The 18,052-nt window shown below is 34.8% G+C and overlaps 1 protein-coding gene across 1 annotated transcript; it reads left to right on the top strand.

Moving 5' to 3' along the window:
• The first annotated feature begins 13,162 nt into the window (after positions 1–13,162).
• OVA5 (Lysyl-tRNA synthetase, class II) lies at positions 13,163–18,044 on the top strand. The gene is made up of 14 exons (XM_048100372.2): positions 13,163–13,459; positions 13,809–14,027; positions 14,488–14,599; positions 15,031–15,139; positions 15,522–15,579; positions 15,670–15,738; positions 15,923–16,030; positions 16,306–16,398; positions 16,551–16,655; positions 16,731–16,934; positions 17,043–17,137; positions 17,325–17,415; positions 17,538–17,705; positions 17,797–18,044. The coding sequence occupies exons 1-14, from the start codon at positions 13,232–13,234 to the stop codon at positions 17,890–17,892; spliced, it is 1,755 nt and encodes a 584-aa protein (XP_047956329.1). The 5' UTR covers positions 13,163–13,231; the 3' UTR covers positions 17,893–18,044.
• The last annotated feature ends 8 nt before the right edge of the window (positions 18,045–18,052 follow it).

An 18,052-nucleotide genomic window follows, 5' to 3' on the forward strand; every position in this document is an offset into this window, starting at 1 on the left:
GGAAAGTTGTAGCCAAAATTACATCAATTGTTGGGTCTATTGTTGTTGGGTGAAATTGTGCACACAAAGTGTTTGTTAATTTGTCTCATTGGCCTAGTACCCTACTTTCACTAATCTTGTGGCTTCTTGGACTAGTTTTCACGTGCCTAGTTGTGTACCTTGTTTGTGCTATTTGTGCAACCCTTGGGATTACATCATCGAGAGCAAGTGAGGGAGAGTATCTAGTCACTAAATCTCTAAGCCTTCCGAGAGACATTGTGTGTGAGTTTGGGGAAAAAGGGATTTACATTATGGGAAGTGAGCTCCTCACTAAATTCTCCATTCTCGGGTGTGTGTGTTGTTTGTGATACTAACAAAAAGGGACTTGTCCCTAGTCTTGTCCAATTTGTTTTGTAGGTACTTGAAATGGTGAACTCTAGGCATAACTCGCCTATAAAGGAAGTCGTCTCATCATCCGATGGTACTCTCAAAGAGATGTTCTCCTCAATCATGAAGGAGATGCACGAGGTGCGGGGCATTGTGAATGCTATGCAAGGAGGATTTACGGCATACCATGAGAATATATCCCTCATAAGAGATCGAGTTAGGCATAACCATTCCATAGCACCTAGTGACCGAGAGAGACATGATAGGAGTGACTACAAGTCAAGGTATCACAATGATGGACTTGATAGAGGGAGTAGAAGGGAGCGAGTACCAAAGTTCCATGGAGAGTCTCACTCTCGGAGGATGAGGGATCATGGTCATCATAAAGTGCATGAGTGGTTAATGGGGGATGAAGTCTCAAGTAAATCAAGGGAGAGCTCAAGCCCTCGAAATTATGGTGATGACATAAGCCGAAGAAGCATCCCACCAAAGAAGGTGGACCGATCTCATCCTAGCTATCACACGAAAGTTTCGTCGTGGTTGTCATCCAATTTCCCTCATTCAAAAAGTTTGATTCAAAGTGAGTGTGACAATGTTAACTATATTGTTAAAGAGCGTATAAAGCATATGATGGATTTTGTTGCCGATGATGATGAAGAGAAATGTGAGGATGAAAAAGAGTCCATGGCCTTACATGAGGAAGATGCACACCCAACTTTCAATGATGGTATGTCTAGCATGGTGGAAGCCGAGGACGAGTGTGAGCCATTAAAAGCCCTTCAAGTCTTGAGCATGAAAATGAAGCCAAATGATATTGCAAAAGTAAATGAGCCTTTAAGGAATGATCAAGAGAGAGAAGAAAATATAAAGTGTGAGAAAAGGCAAAAATGTGAGATGCAAAAGCCAAGAGAGAGTAGTGGGGGTGAGTGTGAATCAAAGCTTTTAAGAGAGAAAAACCACAAGCATGTGAGAAAAAAAGGTTGCTTGTTAGATTCTAAGATCACCCATGGGAGGGCTCTAAATCACCCTATCCTTTTTGCCCTTGGTGAGAAGAGCGACACTTATCTCACTAACTCTTTCGATTTGTCTTTCATCTTTGATGACTTTGTGATGCAGAAATTGAAAGGTTTGGAATGTGAACCCCGAGTTGAGGAGGCACCGAGTAACTTCTTACCGGTAATGAACTCATGTGAACAAGGCCAAGTTGCACCGCTCCTTATCCAAGGTATACTTGATCGGGATTTGAGGACAAATTCTTCAAAAGAAGGAGGGGATGATGTGAATCCGGGTGTTCTAGAGAATAATCGAAGAACCGGATTTGAGGACAAATCCTTTCACAAAGAAGGAGAGGATGATGTGAATCCGGATATTCACAATCATAGGATGCAACGACATTGAGGGTCATGGGTTGATTGGGGTCCGAAAAGAAGGTGGAGATATGGCAAGGAGCCAAGCCGGATGCGGAGGTCTGACTCAAATCAGAATTTTCCTATTAAGATGGTGTCCAAATTCTTTTCTAAGACCACCATTGTCTTCATCGTCAAAATAGCTTCGCGTGAGTACCTTACACGCCTCAATCGGAGCCCGGACGAGGAAGTTATGGTCGTTTTACAAAAGCCGCGCAGCCCAACAAGCAAAACGCCCGACCACAGAGAATTTGCCCGGCCTGGAGAAGAAAAACGCCCGACCCGGGCGTTTTGTGCTATTTTCGAATTTTGTTCATTTTTCCTCTTTTGTTTTGCACTTTTAACCTCTAGTATAAATACCCATGTCTAGGGTTTTTGTCATTAGCTTTTGAATATTTGTAAGAGACAATTTCTCCATATTTGAGAGCTCTTCTTCATCTTTTGAAGACTTATCAAATTCCTTCGGGTTGCATACGATCTTTTGCCGGGCTAAAGTTGATTGTAAAGGTATGCTTGCTAGTTCTTGTGTTGCTAGTTTGTGGAGCCATTAGGTGTTTGTATGTGAAAGTGCCTTTGAGATTTCTTTCTTGTTCTTCACCTAAATCATAACACTAATCCATCCTCTATCCTTTTATCCATTTTTCTTGTTCCATTTCTTGGTTTATCTAGTTTATTTGTTGGGTTTATTTACAAGAATAAGTCCGGGGCAAATTCATGAGTTTTCAATATATAAGATTCACATTAGAACATGCCAAGACAAAAGATAACTATACTAAAAAACTATCGTGTGAATTAAACCTAATATTTAAAAAATATATTCCCGCATTATCTGCCACATTTGTTACCCTACCCAACCCCACCCAACCCAACCCCTTGTGATTGTGTTTGTGTATATAATTATTCAATTTCAAACAAATAAAGGTGAAACTCAATAAAATCCCCAACTAAACTATGTCTTACTATATGATTAATATCTATTTATTTCAAACTAACAAGTTGTGGATTCATATTTTGGGGCAGAATTATTACTTTTGAACCTTTCTCAAGGAGAAAATATAACTGCAAAAATAAGTTAAGATTCTGCAAAATAGTTGTCCATATTCAATTTTTTAGGGAGTGAAAAAAAAGAAAGATAAGAAACTACGTGACCTTCTTCACTATTGGTAATAAGACAAGGAAAGATAAGAAACTAAATAAGACAAGCATATTAAAAAGCTGAGAATAAAATAGAATAAAATACAGTAATAAACAAAGAAAGATAAGAAAGTAAATAAGACAACCACAAAAGATAAAAATAACATAAAGTGAAAACACAAATCATATTAAAAAGCTGAGAGAGAAGGTACTACGTAACCTTCTTCACTATTGGTAATTTTAGGGAGTCGAGAAACATATGTTGCTCCGGACTTGTTCTTGCAAAAATACCAAACAATCCAACCAAGAAAAAGAACAATAAAAAATGAAAAGATGAAAAAGATGATAAATGTTATGATTTAGGTTAACGATCATGAAAGAAAACTCAATGACTATTTCCACAAACAACAACCTAAAGACTCCACCAACTAGGAATACAAGAACTAGAAGCATACCTTAACAAATAATCTAAACTCGACCACAGATTAAGTACAATACTTTGATAAATCTTCGATAAAGACGAAGGATGCTTAATGTTGAGACTTTGTTTGTTTACAAATGAGTTCAAAGTTGGTATGGAAAACCCTAACATGTCTATTTATACTAGGAGTGAAAAATGAGAAAAAAATAGAAGGGGGTGTTTGGCTAGGCGCCCGACGCCCGCCCGCACGAACTTTCTGGACAATAAAATGAACTCACAACTAAAACGCCCAGTCGGGCGTTGTCTGGTCGGAAAATCACTCGACTGCGCATTTCTTTGTGGACTGCGCGACTTTTATAAAACGACCATAACTTTCTTATCCGGACTCCAATTGAGGCGTGCAAGGTACTCACGCGAAACTCTTTCGACGATGAAAATAATGATAGTCTTAGAAGATCATTTGGAGTTCAAATTGATAGGCATATTGACGTTTGAAACATACCACAACTCCGATTTGGCTCATCACCTTCACTTTTCATTATCTTGGTTTGACACTTCCCAGATTCACATCATCCTCTCCTTTTTAAAATGATATTTCCTCAAATCCGGTTCTTCGATTCTTCTTTAGGACACCCGATTTCAGATCAGTAACATAAAAAGAATTTACTAGTGTAACATAAAAAAATTTATGCTCAATTTTTGAAAGGAAAATGTTTTAGAGACATAAAGTCTCCAAGCCATAATGCCATAAAGAGGTTAAAATAGTCATTTTAGATTATTTTATATTTTTATTTAAATTTATGTTTTATACATATACCATACTACCCTAATGCATATAAAACATTTATTTGTATTTAAGAATTAATAACTTAGAAAAATTGTGTGTATATTTATGGAAGGCTTGATTTAAGCAAATATAGGGATCGTGATTTCTCCCTCCAGCACATTAACCTCTCATCATCCGTCACCCACCTTTTTATTCAGACTCAACTTCATTATTTCTCTATCATCTCTACCATTTCTCTTTACAAAATTAATGCTCCAGATCTCATTCTTTTCTTTTTTTCCTTTTCCCTTTTTCTTTTTTCTCACTTAATCATTTGCTTTGTCATTCTTATTATGAATTTCCAATCATTGTGTACCTTTCCTTTAATTTTCTTCAACATTGTGGATGCTATGTGAATTTTAAGCTTTTCTATTTTAACCCTTTAGCACACTTCCTCCATATCTCCATATTATGTTTCCTGGAGTACTTTTTTTTTTAACGACAACCTTCTACTGCTACCTCTCTCGCTTTCTCTTGATGAACTGTGGTTTAAGAATTAATAAGAAAAATTGGAATTCAAATAGAAAGATGAGTGATAGGAATTGTGATTCAGTGAAAGTTTGTCTATTTGCCATATTTTGCATCTTTTGAATTTGGATTTCAATGGAATAGTAGCCTGAACTTGGAGATTTGGTGAGATTTGTAAGACAACTATGTTATATTTCTGCTAATTATGGAATGGAAGGATAAAATCTTCAATTTTGTAGAAGAATGGTGGAGATAGATTGTGAAGAAAAATGAAGATTGAGTTTCTCGATTGAATAAAATAACTGTAGTGGAACAGTATTGACGGAAGGTGAGGTAATTTGACGGAAGAGTGGCGCTCACAGTCGCTCAAAACTTTTCCCTCAACATATCAAATCTAAGTAAATATATACTCAAATCTTCAAACAAAAGTATTGACTTTAATTTTACTTTTTATTTAGGAAGTGTACATAAATTTTGAAATTTTAATTACTCCAATAATGTTAAATTTTGAATTATTCTTTATTTTTTGTTTAGGAAGTGTACATAAACTTCAATCATGTAATATTACTTTATTTAAATATAATTTAATATAATGAATTAACCTTTATTTAAGGTAAAAGAGTGTAAGTTGATATGAGTTTGACTTTTGATAATAATTTGATTGATGTATATTTAGATAAAAGATATTAATTTGATATGAATTATCTTTCCTTTTATGATTAATTGATATATATTCATTTATTCAGTTATTATTTAATTCAAAATAAGGCTATATTAGTCCATATTATAATTTGGATTATGGCAAAGTGACATAATACCCTTATGGCTTGGAGACATTATGTCTCTAAATCACTACTCTTTTTGAAAATGTATCAAATTAAAAACCTATGTTGCTCAATTTATTTTTTATGGAATATACTAGAAGTCAATAAAAAGCTATGATTTAAATGAAATATATCTATATCTTAAAACCTGTAAACTAATCTCCCCGTACACAATATAACTTGTTTTTGCGTCTCACATATATTGTGTTTAACTGTGGCGCGAAAGATTTTTGTCTCACATGCGAGTGATTCCAAAAATTTGAGAGCATAAAAAAATCATTCCATTTAGAGAAGTTAATTTCCATAATCATACATTTAGAGAAAATCGTCGCCAACTTTTAGACAAAAACGTTATATATAGATTTTTTATGCAAATTGTTTCTCAATAAATTTCCTTACATGCAATTCTATAATACACCTCTCCATTTACTGAATATTCCCCTAACTAAAATCGATGATACGATGTGTGTGTTTTGAGAAATCTTGGAAGTGTAGCTGGTCACATAATCCTTGAACTTTAGAATTGAATAAAAATCCAGTCAACTATATAGGTATTTACACACCTAAATAACAAATCCTCATTGGAAAAGGAATCATATTTTTTAAAAAAACACTAAATTGTTAAATGTTTTACGAAAATAAGTTGATGACTTTCTTTACAAAGCTAATCTTTTTTGTTGTAACAAAACAAAATTAACTTGAAACATGCACACTCCTAGCAACCTAAAACTTGGTTCTAATATAATATATACTTTGGACAACATATCGAATATTAGTGCGTAGAGTCAATTTATACTGCAAACAACCTAAAATTTGTCCCAACATTATATATCAATTGGAACATATTGTCCAAGCTAACCCAAAATTTGACCTAACATTACATATCAATCCCGACAACATAGGTGGTGTTTGGCTTCCAAGATAAAATAATACTAAGATACAATCTAAGATTGAGTTGTGAGATTATTTTAGTCATAGAGGGTCAGCTATGACTAATTATCCCATGAATATCCATCTAGGATTGAGTTGTGGGGTTGAATCTCATAAACCAAACACACTATAAATTTAATCTCGTATACAATCTTGCAAACCGAATACCCCCTATAGTGCATATATAGATTAATTATCAAGCGGGATAATATATGGACGTCTATATATAAATAACAACGTCAACTTCCATCTCATCAACTATCGATTCTCTGTAATAAGAGTCATAGACATTAGTGCAAGTACAACCTTCACAACTTTGACAAGGTCACAAGTTTTGCTAAACTACAAAACAAAGTTAGATCATTATACAAATCAAGACAAATATATTTGACATACACATACACATACACATTTTTTTCCTAGTATCTATAAGAACAAACACACGGTCAATTAAATATCTCGAGATCCTGCATTAACCTTTTTAACCTCCTGTTCCAACCGTATGTGTTTGTGACAATATTTGTCTTCGTCGATACGTCCATAACCAACAAAGGTTTTGGCATAAAGTGACACTTTCACATCCAACACTGGATGGGTTACAACATGAAGTGGCACATCTGATGCAAGTACTACTTTAAAAATATCCTAACAATTAAGAAATTTATACTCCATCCCACTTTAGCAATCCCAGTTGAGTTGTACGCGAGTTTTAAGAAATGTAAAGAAAAAGTTAGTGAAATAGATAGTGGAATGTTGGTCTCATTTTTATACACTCCCTCCATCCCAAGTTAATTGAGTTGTATTCCTTTTTTAGTTGTCTCAAGATAGTTGAGTTATTTCTTGTTTTGGTAAAAACTCTATCTTCTTTCATACTCCCTCCGTCCCATAATAGATGTCACACTTTCCTTTTTAGTTTGTCCCACAAAAGATGTCACATTTCCTTTTTTGGAAAAAGCTCATTCTCACATTAATATAAATATACTATTCTCTCTCTCCACCTAACACACAAAACAACATCTCCTAAAATCTTGTGTCATTTCCAAGTGTGTCATCTATTATGGGACGGAGGGAGTACTTTATTCTCTCTTCATCTCTCTTCCTTTATTGTTTATCTTACTTTATTCTTTCCACTTTAACCTTTAACACCTCAATTTCTTAATTTCCGTGTCCAAAAGAAATGCCCCAATTACCTAGGGACAGAAGGAGTATTATTTTTATAATAAAATGTGAGTAGCATGAAGTTATAGAATGTAGGGGCCTATTATTATTTATGGAAGATTCCAACTGGGACTCCTAATGTGTGGGACAGACAAATGGAAAATCGGGACTGCTAAAGTGGAACAGAGGGAGTATTAATAATGTTTCGATAAGACTTTATCAATTAATAAATTGGAGCTTGAAATGTAGAAAAAAAGATATTCATACCTCACTACATCAAACATATATGTGATCAAAACACAGAAGGTTCCCATTTATTTATGCAACATCGGTTTACATTATCATGGTTTTCCAGACTTATAGTCTTTAATCTAAATATTTTTACATTGTACCAAAAGTCAACATTTTTTTTTTATAAAAATGCATGTAATGTAAATTTTACCCGCTTTTTTCACTTGACGTCTGCACACCTCCACGATGCCATCTCAATTACCATTACAAGGTTCATATCTTAAAGAAGATGGATAACAAACTCGCGCATAAACTAATTCTGAGGATATATCATGTTTCTTAACATATTTAATTCAGTTTATGTAATTACATGTAAACCCTTTCAAGGGACACTAAATGGATCCGAAGTTGCAACACATTTAGAATGTCTGAAAGAATGAAAAGTCAATAAACTCTTGAACTGAACAAGGCATGTAGATACCCTATTCGCAACCTATTCTCCATACATCCGCGATGACAACAAATAGATAACACTAAGTCTAACAACAAACAAGGAAAAATGAACTTATTGATATTAAGGAATGCTCATAGTGAAAATAAAGAATCTTTAAACTTCACTTCTTTTTCTTTGGTCTCAGACTAGGAGCAAACCACAATGTACATATATTATTAAAATTTTATTAATAAAAACATTATATGCAAAAAAAAATGCAAAAATGTAAACATCTTTGAAGAATGGATCATTCTTTAAATTAAGATGAATCTGAGGATATTTTTTATGTGCCTTAGCAAGTTTGTAGGAGTTTTCTTTTTAAGGACTTTGAAACTAGCTTATTAGATAAAGAATATTTACTAACATAGAGTATTTACTAATCAGTGGACATGATTCTTGAAACTTTCTTAAACTTGCTGGAAGAGGAGTTTTCTTTGCAGAATGTGTTTTCTTTTTCAGGCTTTGTAGCTAAATTATTTATTTTACCAAATTCGTTGAGGGCTTTGCAGATAAAGAGTACTACTCCCTCCGTCCCAGAGAAGTTGGCACACTTTCCTTTTTAGTTTGTCCCACAAAAGATGTCACATTTCCCTTTTTGGAAAAAGTTCTCTCTCACATGAATATAAAAATTATATTTTCTCTCTCCATTTAACACACAAAACAAAATCTCCTAAAATCCCGTGCCATTTTCAAAGTATGCCAACTTCTCTAGGACGGAGGGAGTAGTATTTACTAAATTCTCAATGTTCCTAATAAGCAAGTGAAGAGTTTTTAAGCTAATCAACTACTACAAGAAATTCGTGAATAACTATGGGCCACTCCGGTGAATGTTGAGACAGAATTGAGTGGAAAACACTTTTGATTCATATACTCTTTGTTACCAAATCTAGAATTCTCAAATCGGCTATGCGCCTTGAGAACAAAAGTTGTCATAGGTTGAAGAAGCAAATGGTATGAGGTTTTTGAGGAAAGAGGGGGCAGAGAAGACACTTTAGTGAAGAGAGCAGATTAGGTAAAGATATTCTTATTTTACTATAATTATTGCTTTAATGTTTATAAAAAGTTGATGTTTTTCCTTGTTTGTTGTCAGGCACGTTTTATGCATATGTTGTCACGGCGACGATGTATGAAGAAGAGGTCGTGTATATGAAACATTATTGTCTTGGTTCAGTTCAGGAGTTCATGGACCATTTGTATCGTTTCAAGCGTCCTTTATGTGTTGGAGTTTCAGATCCATTTGATATCCCCTCAAAAGGGTTTGGGGGTTATATGAAAACAACATTTGATTATGTCAAGAAACATGGATTAGCCCCAAAACATTTATCGATGGATGGAAGGCCCATTACATTTAAAATATGAAACTTGTGATGATAACTGGGATGGTGTTGTGAAGATAGGCGAACGTAAAATAAAATATGTAAGCAAATTTACATTATATGTTTTTTTTTTAAAATAAAAAACTCTTTATATTTAATTTTTTTAATTGTTGACTTTTGGTATAAGATGAAAATTTTTGGGTTAAAAGGCTTTGCACACATAAAAACCCATAAAGATACTAAACAAATGTTTTGTAAACAACCAGTGACTGATTCTATTGTGCTCATAAAGGAATCCAAGAAATATCATAATGCGCTATGAATTACTTTTTCTTTTCTACATTTTAATCTTTTGTTTATTAATGGATAAATTCTTTAAATAAACATTATTAATTTGTAAATTTTTTAATTGTTAGAATATTTTGAAAGCTACACCTACGTCGAAGGACGTGTCATTTCATGTCATAACCCATGTTGGTTATGGACGTGAGGGCAGAGTCAAATATTATATTTGTCAAAATTCACGGGGCCGTAAGTGGGGTTATAGAGGTTATTGCAAGATCTCGAAAGACTTAGTTGGTCGTATGTCGTTCCTATGGGTGCTAGGATTCCAGTTGACGCTTCCGGTTCAACTTCAAGCAAGACTAGAAAAGGTGAAGTTTGATTGAACTTTATTATTTGTATGTCATATATTTATGTCTTCTTTTTATAATGATCTAATTTTGTTTTGTTTATTTATGATCAGAACATGTTGCAGATTAGCATCCCATCTACCCGATGTTTTTTTTACTGTTGCAAGAGAGTTGATGAGATTGAAGTTGTTGATTTACTATTTAGTATAATTTTCTCCACTTTAACTATTTTTCACTATCATTTTTTCAAAACGACTGCCAAAAAAAGAATGCCTCAAGTAACGTGTAAATTACTAAATTTACAATGTTATCTATCAAGCTAAGTGAAGATTCTTTTTAAGCTAACTGACTACTACAAGAAATTCGTGAAAGGTTATGGGCCACTTGTTCGACCTCCGGAGAATGTTACTAAACTTCTTAAGTTTGTGTGGTAAAAGGAGACACAACAAGCATTTGATGAATTGAAGAATGCAATGACCTGGACTTAGGGGATGTATTGTTATCGATTTATAATCGGAAGTACTCATTAGAAGTTAGAACTAACTAACCACATACGAGTAAAGGAAGAATTAGAAGAAACATAAAAGATGAAGAATATTTATTAACAAACCAAAATTTGTCCCATTTATCCATTTCCGTCCGTCCACCAAAATTTGTCTCATTTCACTTTTACCATTTTTGGTAGTGAACCTCATATTCCACTAACTCATTCCTACTCACATTTTATTATAAAACTAATATATAAAAGTAAGACCCACAATCCACTAACTTTTGCAACTCACTTTCCATTACATTTTTTAAAACTTGTGCCGGGTCAAAGTGAGACAAATTTTGATGGACGGAGGTAGTAATAAATGTCACATATGACCTTTGAAATCTTGCTATGTGATTGCAAAATTATCAATATTATAATTTTTTTCAAAACTTCCCTTTTATATATATAAATATACAGTCAACAAAATATTAAAAAATTCATGTACTATACATTTTTTAATTATTAAATCACGTAACTCAATATATGTAAGAAGGGTTATGATCAATTGTTAACTAATTATCAATTCTAAACTAAGACCAATTCTTAGTCATTAGATTAGAAAATCTAGTAGTTTAAATAATGCCAAATTAATTATATTATCAATTTAAAAATTATCAAATAAACTTAAAGAGCATTAATGTCAATTCGTTAATTAACATTAACCACCTTCTCTCTCCTCAAAATCATCTTATAATTTTAAATTTTTGTAACTCTATCGATTTAAATTATTTTTTCATATGTTCCAACGATGATTTTATAAAGATTCGGACGAGATCTCAATTGCATATGTTCCAACGATGATTGGATGATGAAATTTTATAATTTTTATTTAAATTTTCATATATGTTCATAAGCAGATTCTATATCAATAAATGCATCAAAAAGTTTCAATCTATTGCATGTACAATATCAATATAACTGTGTTGAAGTTTTCATCTTCATATGTTGAAATATCTATATCATTGTGTTGATATATTTAATACACTATGTTGAATAAGAAAAACCACGAAAAATATCATATTATGATAGATTGACGATTTTTCTCTTTTATTGATATTTTATTTACTATTTATTAAAATCCATGAGCTTTAGTCTTTCATTCACTTATTTTTAGATCTAATGATATAGGATTACTCTTAGTTTTGGATTGAAGTACTATAAGCATTTTAACATAACCTAGGTAAAAATATTATTAAAGGTTTATAAGGATCCATATTTATATTGTGAAATAAAATAATAGTATTTATTTTTAGATTCTCTTTTAAAGCATTAGCAATGACCGATCGCAAGGGCCGAGCGATCGGCCACCACATAGGCCCTCAAAGGTCACCATTGTGGAGAGTCGCTGCATCGCCTTCGCCTCATCGCCTCCATGCCCCATCGCCTCATCGCTTCCATGCCCCATCGCCTCCGTTTTAGAGCCGCTGCATCGGCCCTGTTATGGGCCTCCATTGCGGGGGGCTCGGGCCGATGATGGAGCCGATATCCCCTTTCTTTAATTTTTTTAAAATTTAATTCAATTTTTAATCCACTATATATACCTCATTCCCCATCAATTCACATTCATCCCTTTCCATTCCGATTTCAATTTTATTAATTCTCACGGTGATATGAACTTCAGCAACGAGGTGCCCGACATGAAGGGGAAGAAGAAGGAGACAGTCGGGGGGCGTCTGAGGCCGGGCGGACGAGGAGTACCTACTCCATAGAGGAGTCGATTGCTCTTACTCATTGTTGGACATAAATCTCTCTGAAGCTCCGATTGTAGCCAACAATTGCGAGGGCGATTTCTGGGGCGTATCACGAAAAGATACGAACAAGTAAAGCCAGCAGTGGCCCCGAAACACTAGCCCGATGATCTACGCAAGCATTGGAAACGCATGGTGTATGAGTGTCCTAAATTTCACGATTTCTATGATGGCCATGCGAGAGGGTTCAAGTACTGGGAAATATATCTGCAACTGAAGGGTTGCCCCAAATTCATAGGGTTAATGAGTCGTGTCGGGGAGGACGAGCCGAAACCTGAGTGCGTCTGAGGTTGTGCTACCGTTGTTTTTTATGTTTTCTATCTTTATCTTATTATTATATTTTTAATATAGGATGTTTATTTATGTTTTATTTTGTTTTTAAATGAAATTTGTCTTTTAAATACACAAACAATTAAAAGTGAAATATTAAAAATAATGATGATGTAGAAATGAGATGGGCTCTGAAATAGGCCATGGGATGGACTCTCATTGTAGAGAGATAAACTCTGAGATGGGTCTGACGTAGCCTTGAGATGAACTACGGAGAAAGTCACCGCTTCTAATACTGTTAAGGAAAAATGCTAGTAATTTATTTATTCGTAAGTGAATAAAATAAAACGAATAAAATAAAAGAATTACAGTAGAATTTGGTTGAGTAGATAGTGAAGAGATTTATGTAAAGGGAAGAGAAAATAAGAAGGCATTTTAGATAACAAAGCGCTGTGGAAGGTGAAGCATAGAAAATGGAGGGCGCCCTGCACCCAATGAGACTAAAGCAGCTGCTCCACTTCGCCGCCTTTCCCAAACTCAACAAAACTCACTTCATTTTTAGGAACACTCGATCCTTTTCCACCACCCGCTGCGCTTCTCCTTCTTCTTCGCCTGCCGTCGCTGGTGCTCGCAACCGCAGGCCTTCTTCTCAAACCAGTACCTCCGACAGAGAGGCAATTCGGGAAATTCGGATTAAAAAGGTCTTTTTTCTTTGAATTTCCGATATGTAGTCAATAGTAATGCAGTTCATTCGGATAGGTTTGTGTTTATTGATTAAAAATTGAAAATGTTAGGTTGATTACTTTGTGGTTGGGTTAAATGAACATTGCTTTTAATTTTGATCATGGCTCTTTTCTGGTACGCTATGGCCCATATTGATTACTATATTTTACTCGAATTGGCACTTGAATGTGGAATGAATTGCTTTGCTGCAAATGAAATGAATGGATAAAACGAAGGTGAAGGAAGTTTTATGAATGTGTTGGTTTGGATGATATTTCTTTGTCTATCTTTATCATAAAGAGCTGTTATTTTTTAATATATCTATAGGTGGAAGAGCTAAGAAGCAAGGGCTTAGATGCATATGCTTATACTTGGCAGCGTACTCATGCTGCAAATCAGCTCCAAGAGATTTACAAAGATTTGGGAAATGGCGAGGAGGCAGCCTGTGAAAGTGATCGCGTATCTATTGCTGGAAGAATTGTAGCCCGTAGAGCTTTTGGAAAGCTTGCATTTTTAACTTTGAGGGATGACTCAGGAACAATCCAGGTAGGCACAAAGTCTGGTACTAAGAATGCATAGTTCGCTAGTTAACCCATATCTAATGCGTATAGACATGATTTCATCATAATGAAAATTCTACCCTGCAGTATATTAAGGGAGATATAATATAAGATAGCTGCTTGTGGAATATTATGTTCAAAATGCTGAAAATTTGAAGGGTTCTATTATATTTTCCTTTAATTATCATCCCTTTGCCTGAATATAGTTTCTTGGTCATATGTCGAATAATATGCTTGGATAACCAATTGGAGCCTTGCTTATAAGCAATTTTCACTGAAACCATAAGTCTGAAATATTGCTTATGCTTTACTGATGTTTGATATAAATTATGTTAGCTCTCATTTCTTTATCATCTTATGTTCAAGTTGCTTTGTATGAGGTGATTCATTGGTTAGTGTGTTGAACTTTCTTAATGAGTTGTAAATAAGTTTCTTTTGGCATATAGCTCTACTGTGAGAAGGAAAGGCTACTAAGTGACCAGTTCGAACATCTGAAGACGTTAGTTGATATAGGTGATATTTTGGGGGCAGAAGGTTCAATTAAGCGCACTGAAAAAGGTATGTTTTCCGTAGTGCCACTGTTCTATTTTGTCTTGTAGAAGTACATGGTCCAAGCTTTTAATTGAAAATTCAAGATCAGACTTTGGAAGTTATCTGATAGACAGATAGAGTCAAAACTACCCCGAATATGTCAAGGAGCCAGAACATTTGTTTCTAACTTATCATGCCTATGGCCAAATGCACGAGTCTGTATAATGTATAGGCTAGTATGAGTTGACTAAGAAGATATCATCACTTAGAAGTTTTTGCCCCTTTACTTGATTGCCTCATCTACTTAAACATGAACAAGTGCTTCAACTGAACCTGATGGAGATATATGATGCCTGCAGAAAACCCACTCAGAGGGATTTCAGTTTTTAAAAGGAGAACTTTTGTGATCTCATCAACTCGTTCATCCATAATAGCTAATTTCATCTTACTTTTGGCAGGAGAGTTATCTGTCTGTGTGACCTCATTCTCAATCCTTACAAAATCTTTGCTTCCTTTGCCTGACAAATATCATGGCCTGACCGACATAGATAAGCGCTATCGCCAAAGGTAAAACTATCTCTTTCTTTCCCGTTGCCCATGCAAATGCCTTATAGTTTGTGCTTAATATATCCATGATTTTTGTTCATACACATACCACGGTAGTTTAGGGTTTTTCGTAATTATTCTGTTTGGGTATTCGGACAAAATATTTTCCTTTATGCCATGATGTGTTTTTTCTGCCATGTGTGAGGTAATTCGTAATTACAAAGTATACAAATAGTACATAAATTTCTGGTAACTAACCCTTGTATTTATTGTTCTACATCTATTACCTCTTACTTTTATAGCCTAAATTTTAGGTGTTGTAACAAGCTCCATATCTCCAGCTCCAGTTGTTGCTACTGAGCTCTTGCTTATGGTCACTCCCTCCTGATTTCTTTTCTTGCAGGTATGTCGATATGATTGCCAATCCTGAGGTAGCTGATGTATTTAGGAAAAGAGCTAAGGTTCTTTCCTTCTATTCTCTCTACTTGATTCCCTTGTGCATGCTTTTTAATTCCACCTGATGAGGTGCTAACCTTTTCTTCTCCGAGTAGATAATATCAGAAATACGGAAGACAGTAGAATCTGCTGGTTTTATTGAAGTTGAAACTCCAGTTCTTCAGGTATTAAGAATTTATGCAATAGTCAGTCACATACATATTTCTTCCTAAAAGCTTTTTATTTCATTTTTTATTTTCTTCCAAGAGAGTTTGGGTGAGAAGTAAAAACTGGTTTAGCACATCACTAATTATATTCCACTCAAGTACTTATAATCTACATTTTGATATTTGCTGATTTCATGTATAGGGTGCAGCTGGTGGTGCTGAAGCTAGGCCCTTCATTACATACCATAACTCTCTTGGACAGGATCTTTATCTACGAATTGCAACGGAGCTTCATTTGAAGAGAATGCTGGTGAGGTTTGTTTTTTAACTACTATGTGTGAAATCCCCCTCCTTATGGGATCGTTTGATATATGCTGCAAGCAATGCTTCTTTACTTGTGCTTGTCAATTGAATAAAAGCTTAGTATCAACTTTCAATCATGATAACGTATTCCTGATGTGATGGTTCAGACTGTCACCTAGTGTATCCAATTCTTGATTTCGTCCCTATTGCTTGTTTCTTCTTATTAGTCATCAAAACATAGTCAATCAGCATGTCATAGTGATCTTGGATTGACATCAACAGGTTGGTGGATTTGAAAAAGTATATGAAATAGGAAGGATTTTCCGAAATGAAGGCCTTTCAACTCGTCATAATCCTGAATTCACCACAATTGAGGTAATTATTCTCAAAATTGCTTCTGTATTTTCTGGAGGAAACAACTATCTGGATGACCGACAGTTCACAGGCCTTATGTTTTAATTATAATTAGTATTGTCGAGATTCCTAGTCCATATACATAATTTGTTGTAGTTTTGGATGACGTTTAGATGTATGAAGCATATACAGACTATGAAAGCATGATGAATATGGCGGAGGAAATTGTAACACGTTCTGCTCTTGCAGTTAATGGGAAACTTATTATTGATTATCAGGTAAACGGGCGTATTGTTGGTTATATCTTTTCATTATCCTCTTTGTTATAAAATGAGTCTTGAATTTGGATGCAGGGTGTAGAGATATCATTGGAAAGACCTTGGAGGAGGGAAACGATGCACAATCTTGTGAAAGAAGCAACCGACATTGATTTCACGAAGTTTGAGGACCTTACTACTGCCAAAGAAGTTGCTCTGCAGATGCTTAATGCTGGTGGTGATAATCAGAACAAAAGCTCAATAGAAGCATGTCCATCTGTTGGTCATGTGCTGAATGAGGTTAATCATAATCATCTGTTAGTTGGCAAAATAAATATTATTAACTCCTACAATAGTTACGAGAAAGGCTCTATTTTAAACCGAACACAAACTCTTTCTGCTTTGCAGGTATTTGAGTTGGTGGTGGAACCAAAGTTATTGCAACCGACTTTTGTGTTGGACTACCCCCTTGAAGTATCGCCACTGGCCAAACCACATAGAAGGTGCTTAGGCTTACGCGGCCCAAATATTTTTTATTCTATTTAATTGTTGTATGGAGAAATTTCTGCAAGTGTTATTGGCTGTACATGATGACGCATTGGTTGATATTTCGGTTTGGCAGTATTTCTCTTTGAGAAGTTATCTGTGTATACAAACGTATTGAGTACTTACTCTTGATATGACTTTCAGACATGCAGGCTTGACAGAGAGATTTGAGCTCTTTGTATGTGGTCGAGAGATGGCCAATGCCTTCTCTGAATTGACTGACCCTTTGGACCAGGTACACTAGTAGAGTTGTGAAACGTGTTGATATGAGAGATTTTTTTTTATCTCCAAGATTATCAGTCTTATTGTTATTATTATAGTTATAGTTTGAGGTTTGGATCTTAAAATTATTTGCAGCGAGAGAGGTTGGAGGACCAAGTGAGGCGGCATAAGAAAAAGAATGCAGCTTTGGTTTCAGAAGATAAAAGCAAGAAAGTTGATGACGATGACGATGCATATGATGTGAATCTTGACGAAGACTTTTTAACAGCGCTAGAGTATGGGATGCCTCCTGCGTCTGGAATGGTACGCTTTCTTACATAATTAGGAAAAGAGAGAAGCGGTGAACATGAAAATATGCAACTCCATGTTGATGGCATTATGTTTTTTTTTTCAGGGCATCGGCATTGATAGGCTCGTGATGCTGCTGACGAACTCTCCCAGCATACGCGATGTCATTGCATTTCCTGTTCTCAAGACTCCCCAAGCCTAAAATAGAGAGATCTCTACTTGTAGCTTTCGGCCATTACTACAAATTCTTCTACTCGTGTTCATCATTCAAATATACACAATTTTTTTGGTAGCGCAATCTGATTATTGAAAGATGGTAGTACATATTTATAAATGCAAGCAAGTATTGATTTATGTACTGA

Source organism: Salvia hispanica, chromosome 2 (assembly GCF_029641045.1).
Source record: "Salvia hispanica isolate PSC_SH4W2 chromosome 2, Shi_PSC_v1, whole genome shotgun sequence".
Classification (NCBI taxonomy): Eukaryota; Viridiplantae; Streptophyta; class Magnoliopsida; order Lamiales; family Lamiaceae; genus Salvia; species Salvia hispanica.

What these genes read in the sequence shown, in the direction of transcription:
- OVA5 (XM_048100372.2), top strand. Translation starts at nt 13,232, where the DNA reads ATGGAGGGCGCCCTGCACCCAATGAGACTAAAGCAGCTGCTCCACTTC. An exon ending in ATGACTCAGGAACAATCCAG is followed by an intron (nt 14,028 to 14,487) that starts GTAGGCACAAAG and finishes TTTGGCATATAG; the next exon opens with CTCTACTGTGAGAAGGAAAG. An exon ending in TTGAAACTCCAGTTCTTCAG is followed by an intron (nt 15,739 to 15,922) that starts GTATTAAGAATT and finishes TTTCATGTATAG; the next exon opens with GGTGCAGCTGGTGGTGCTGA.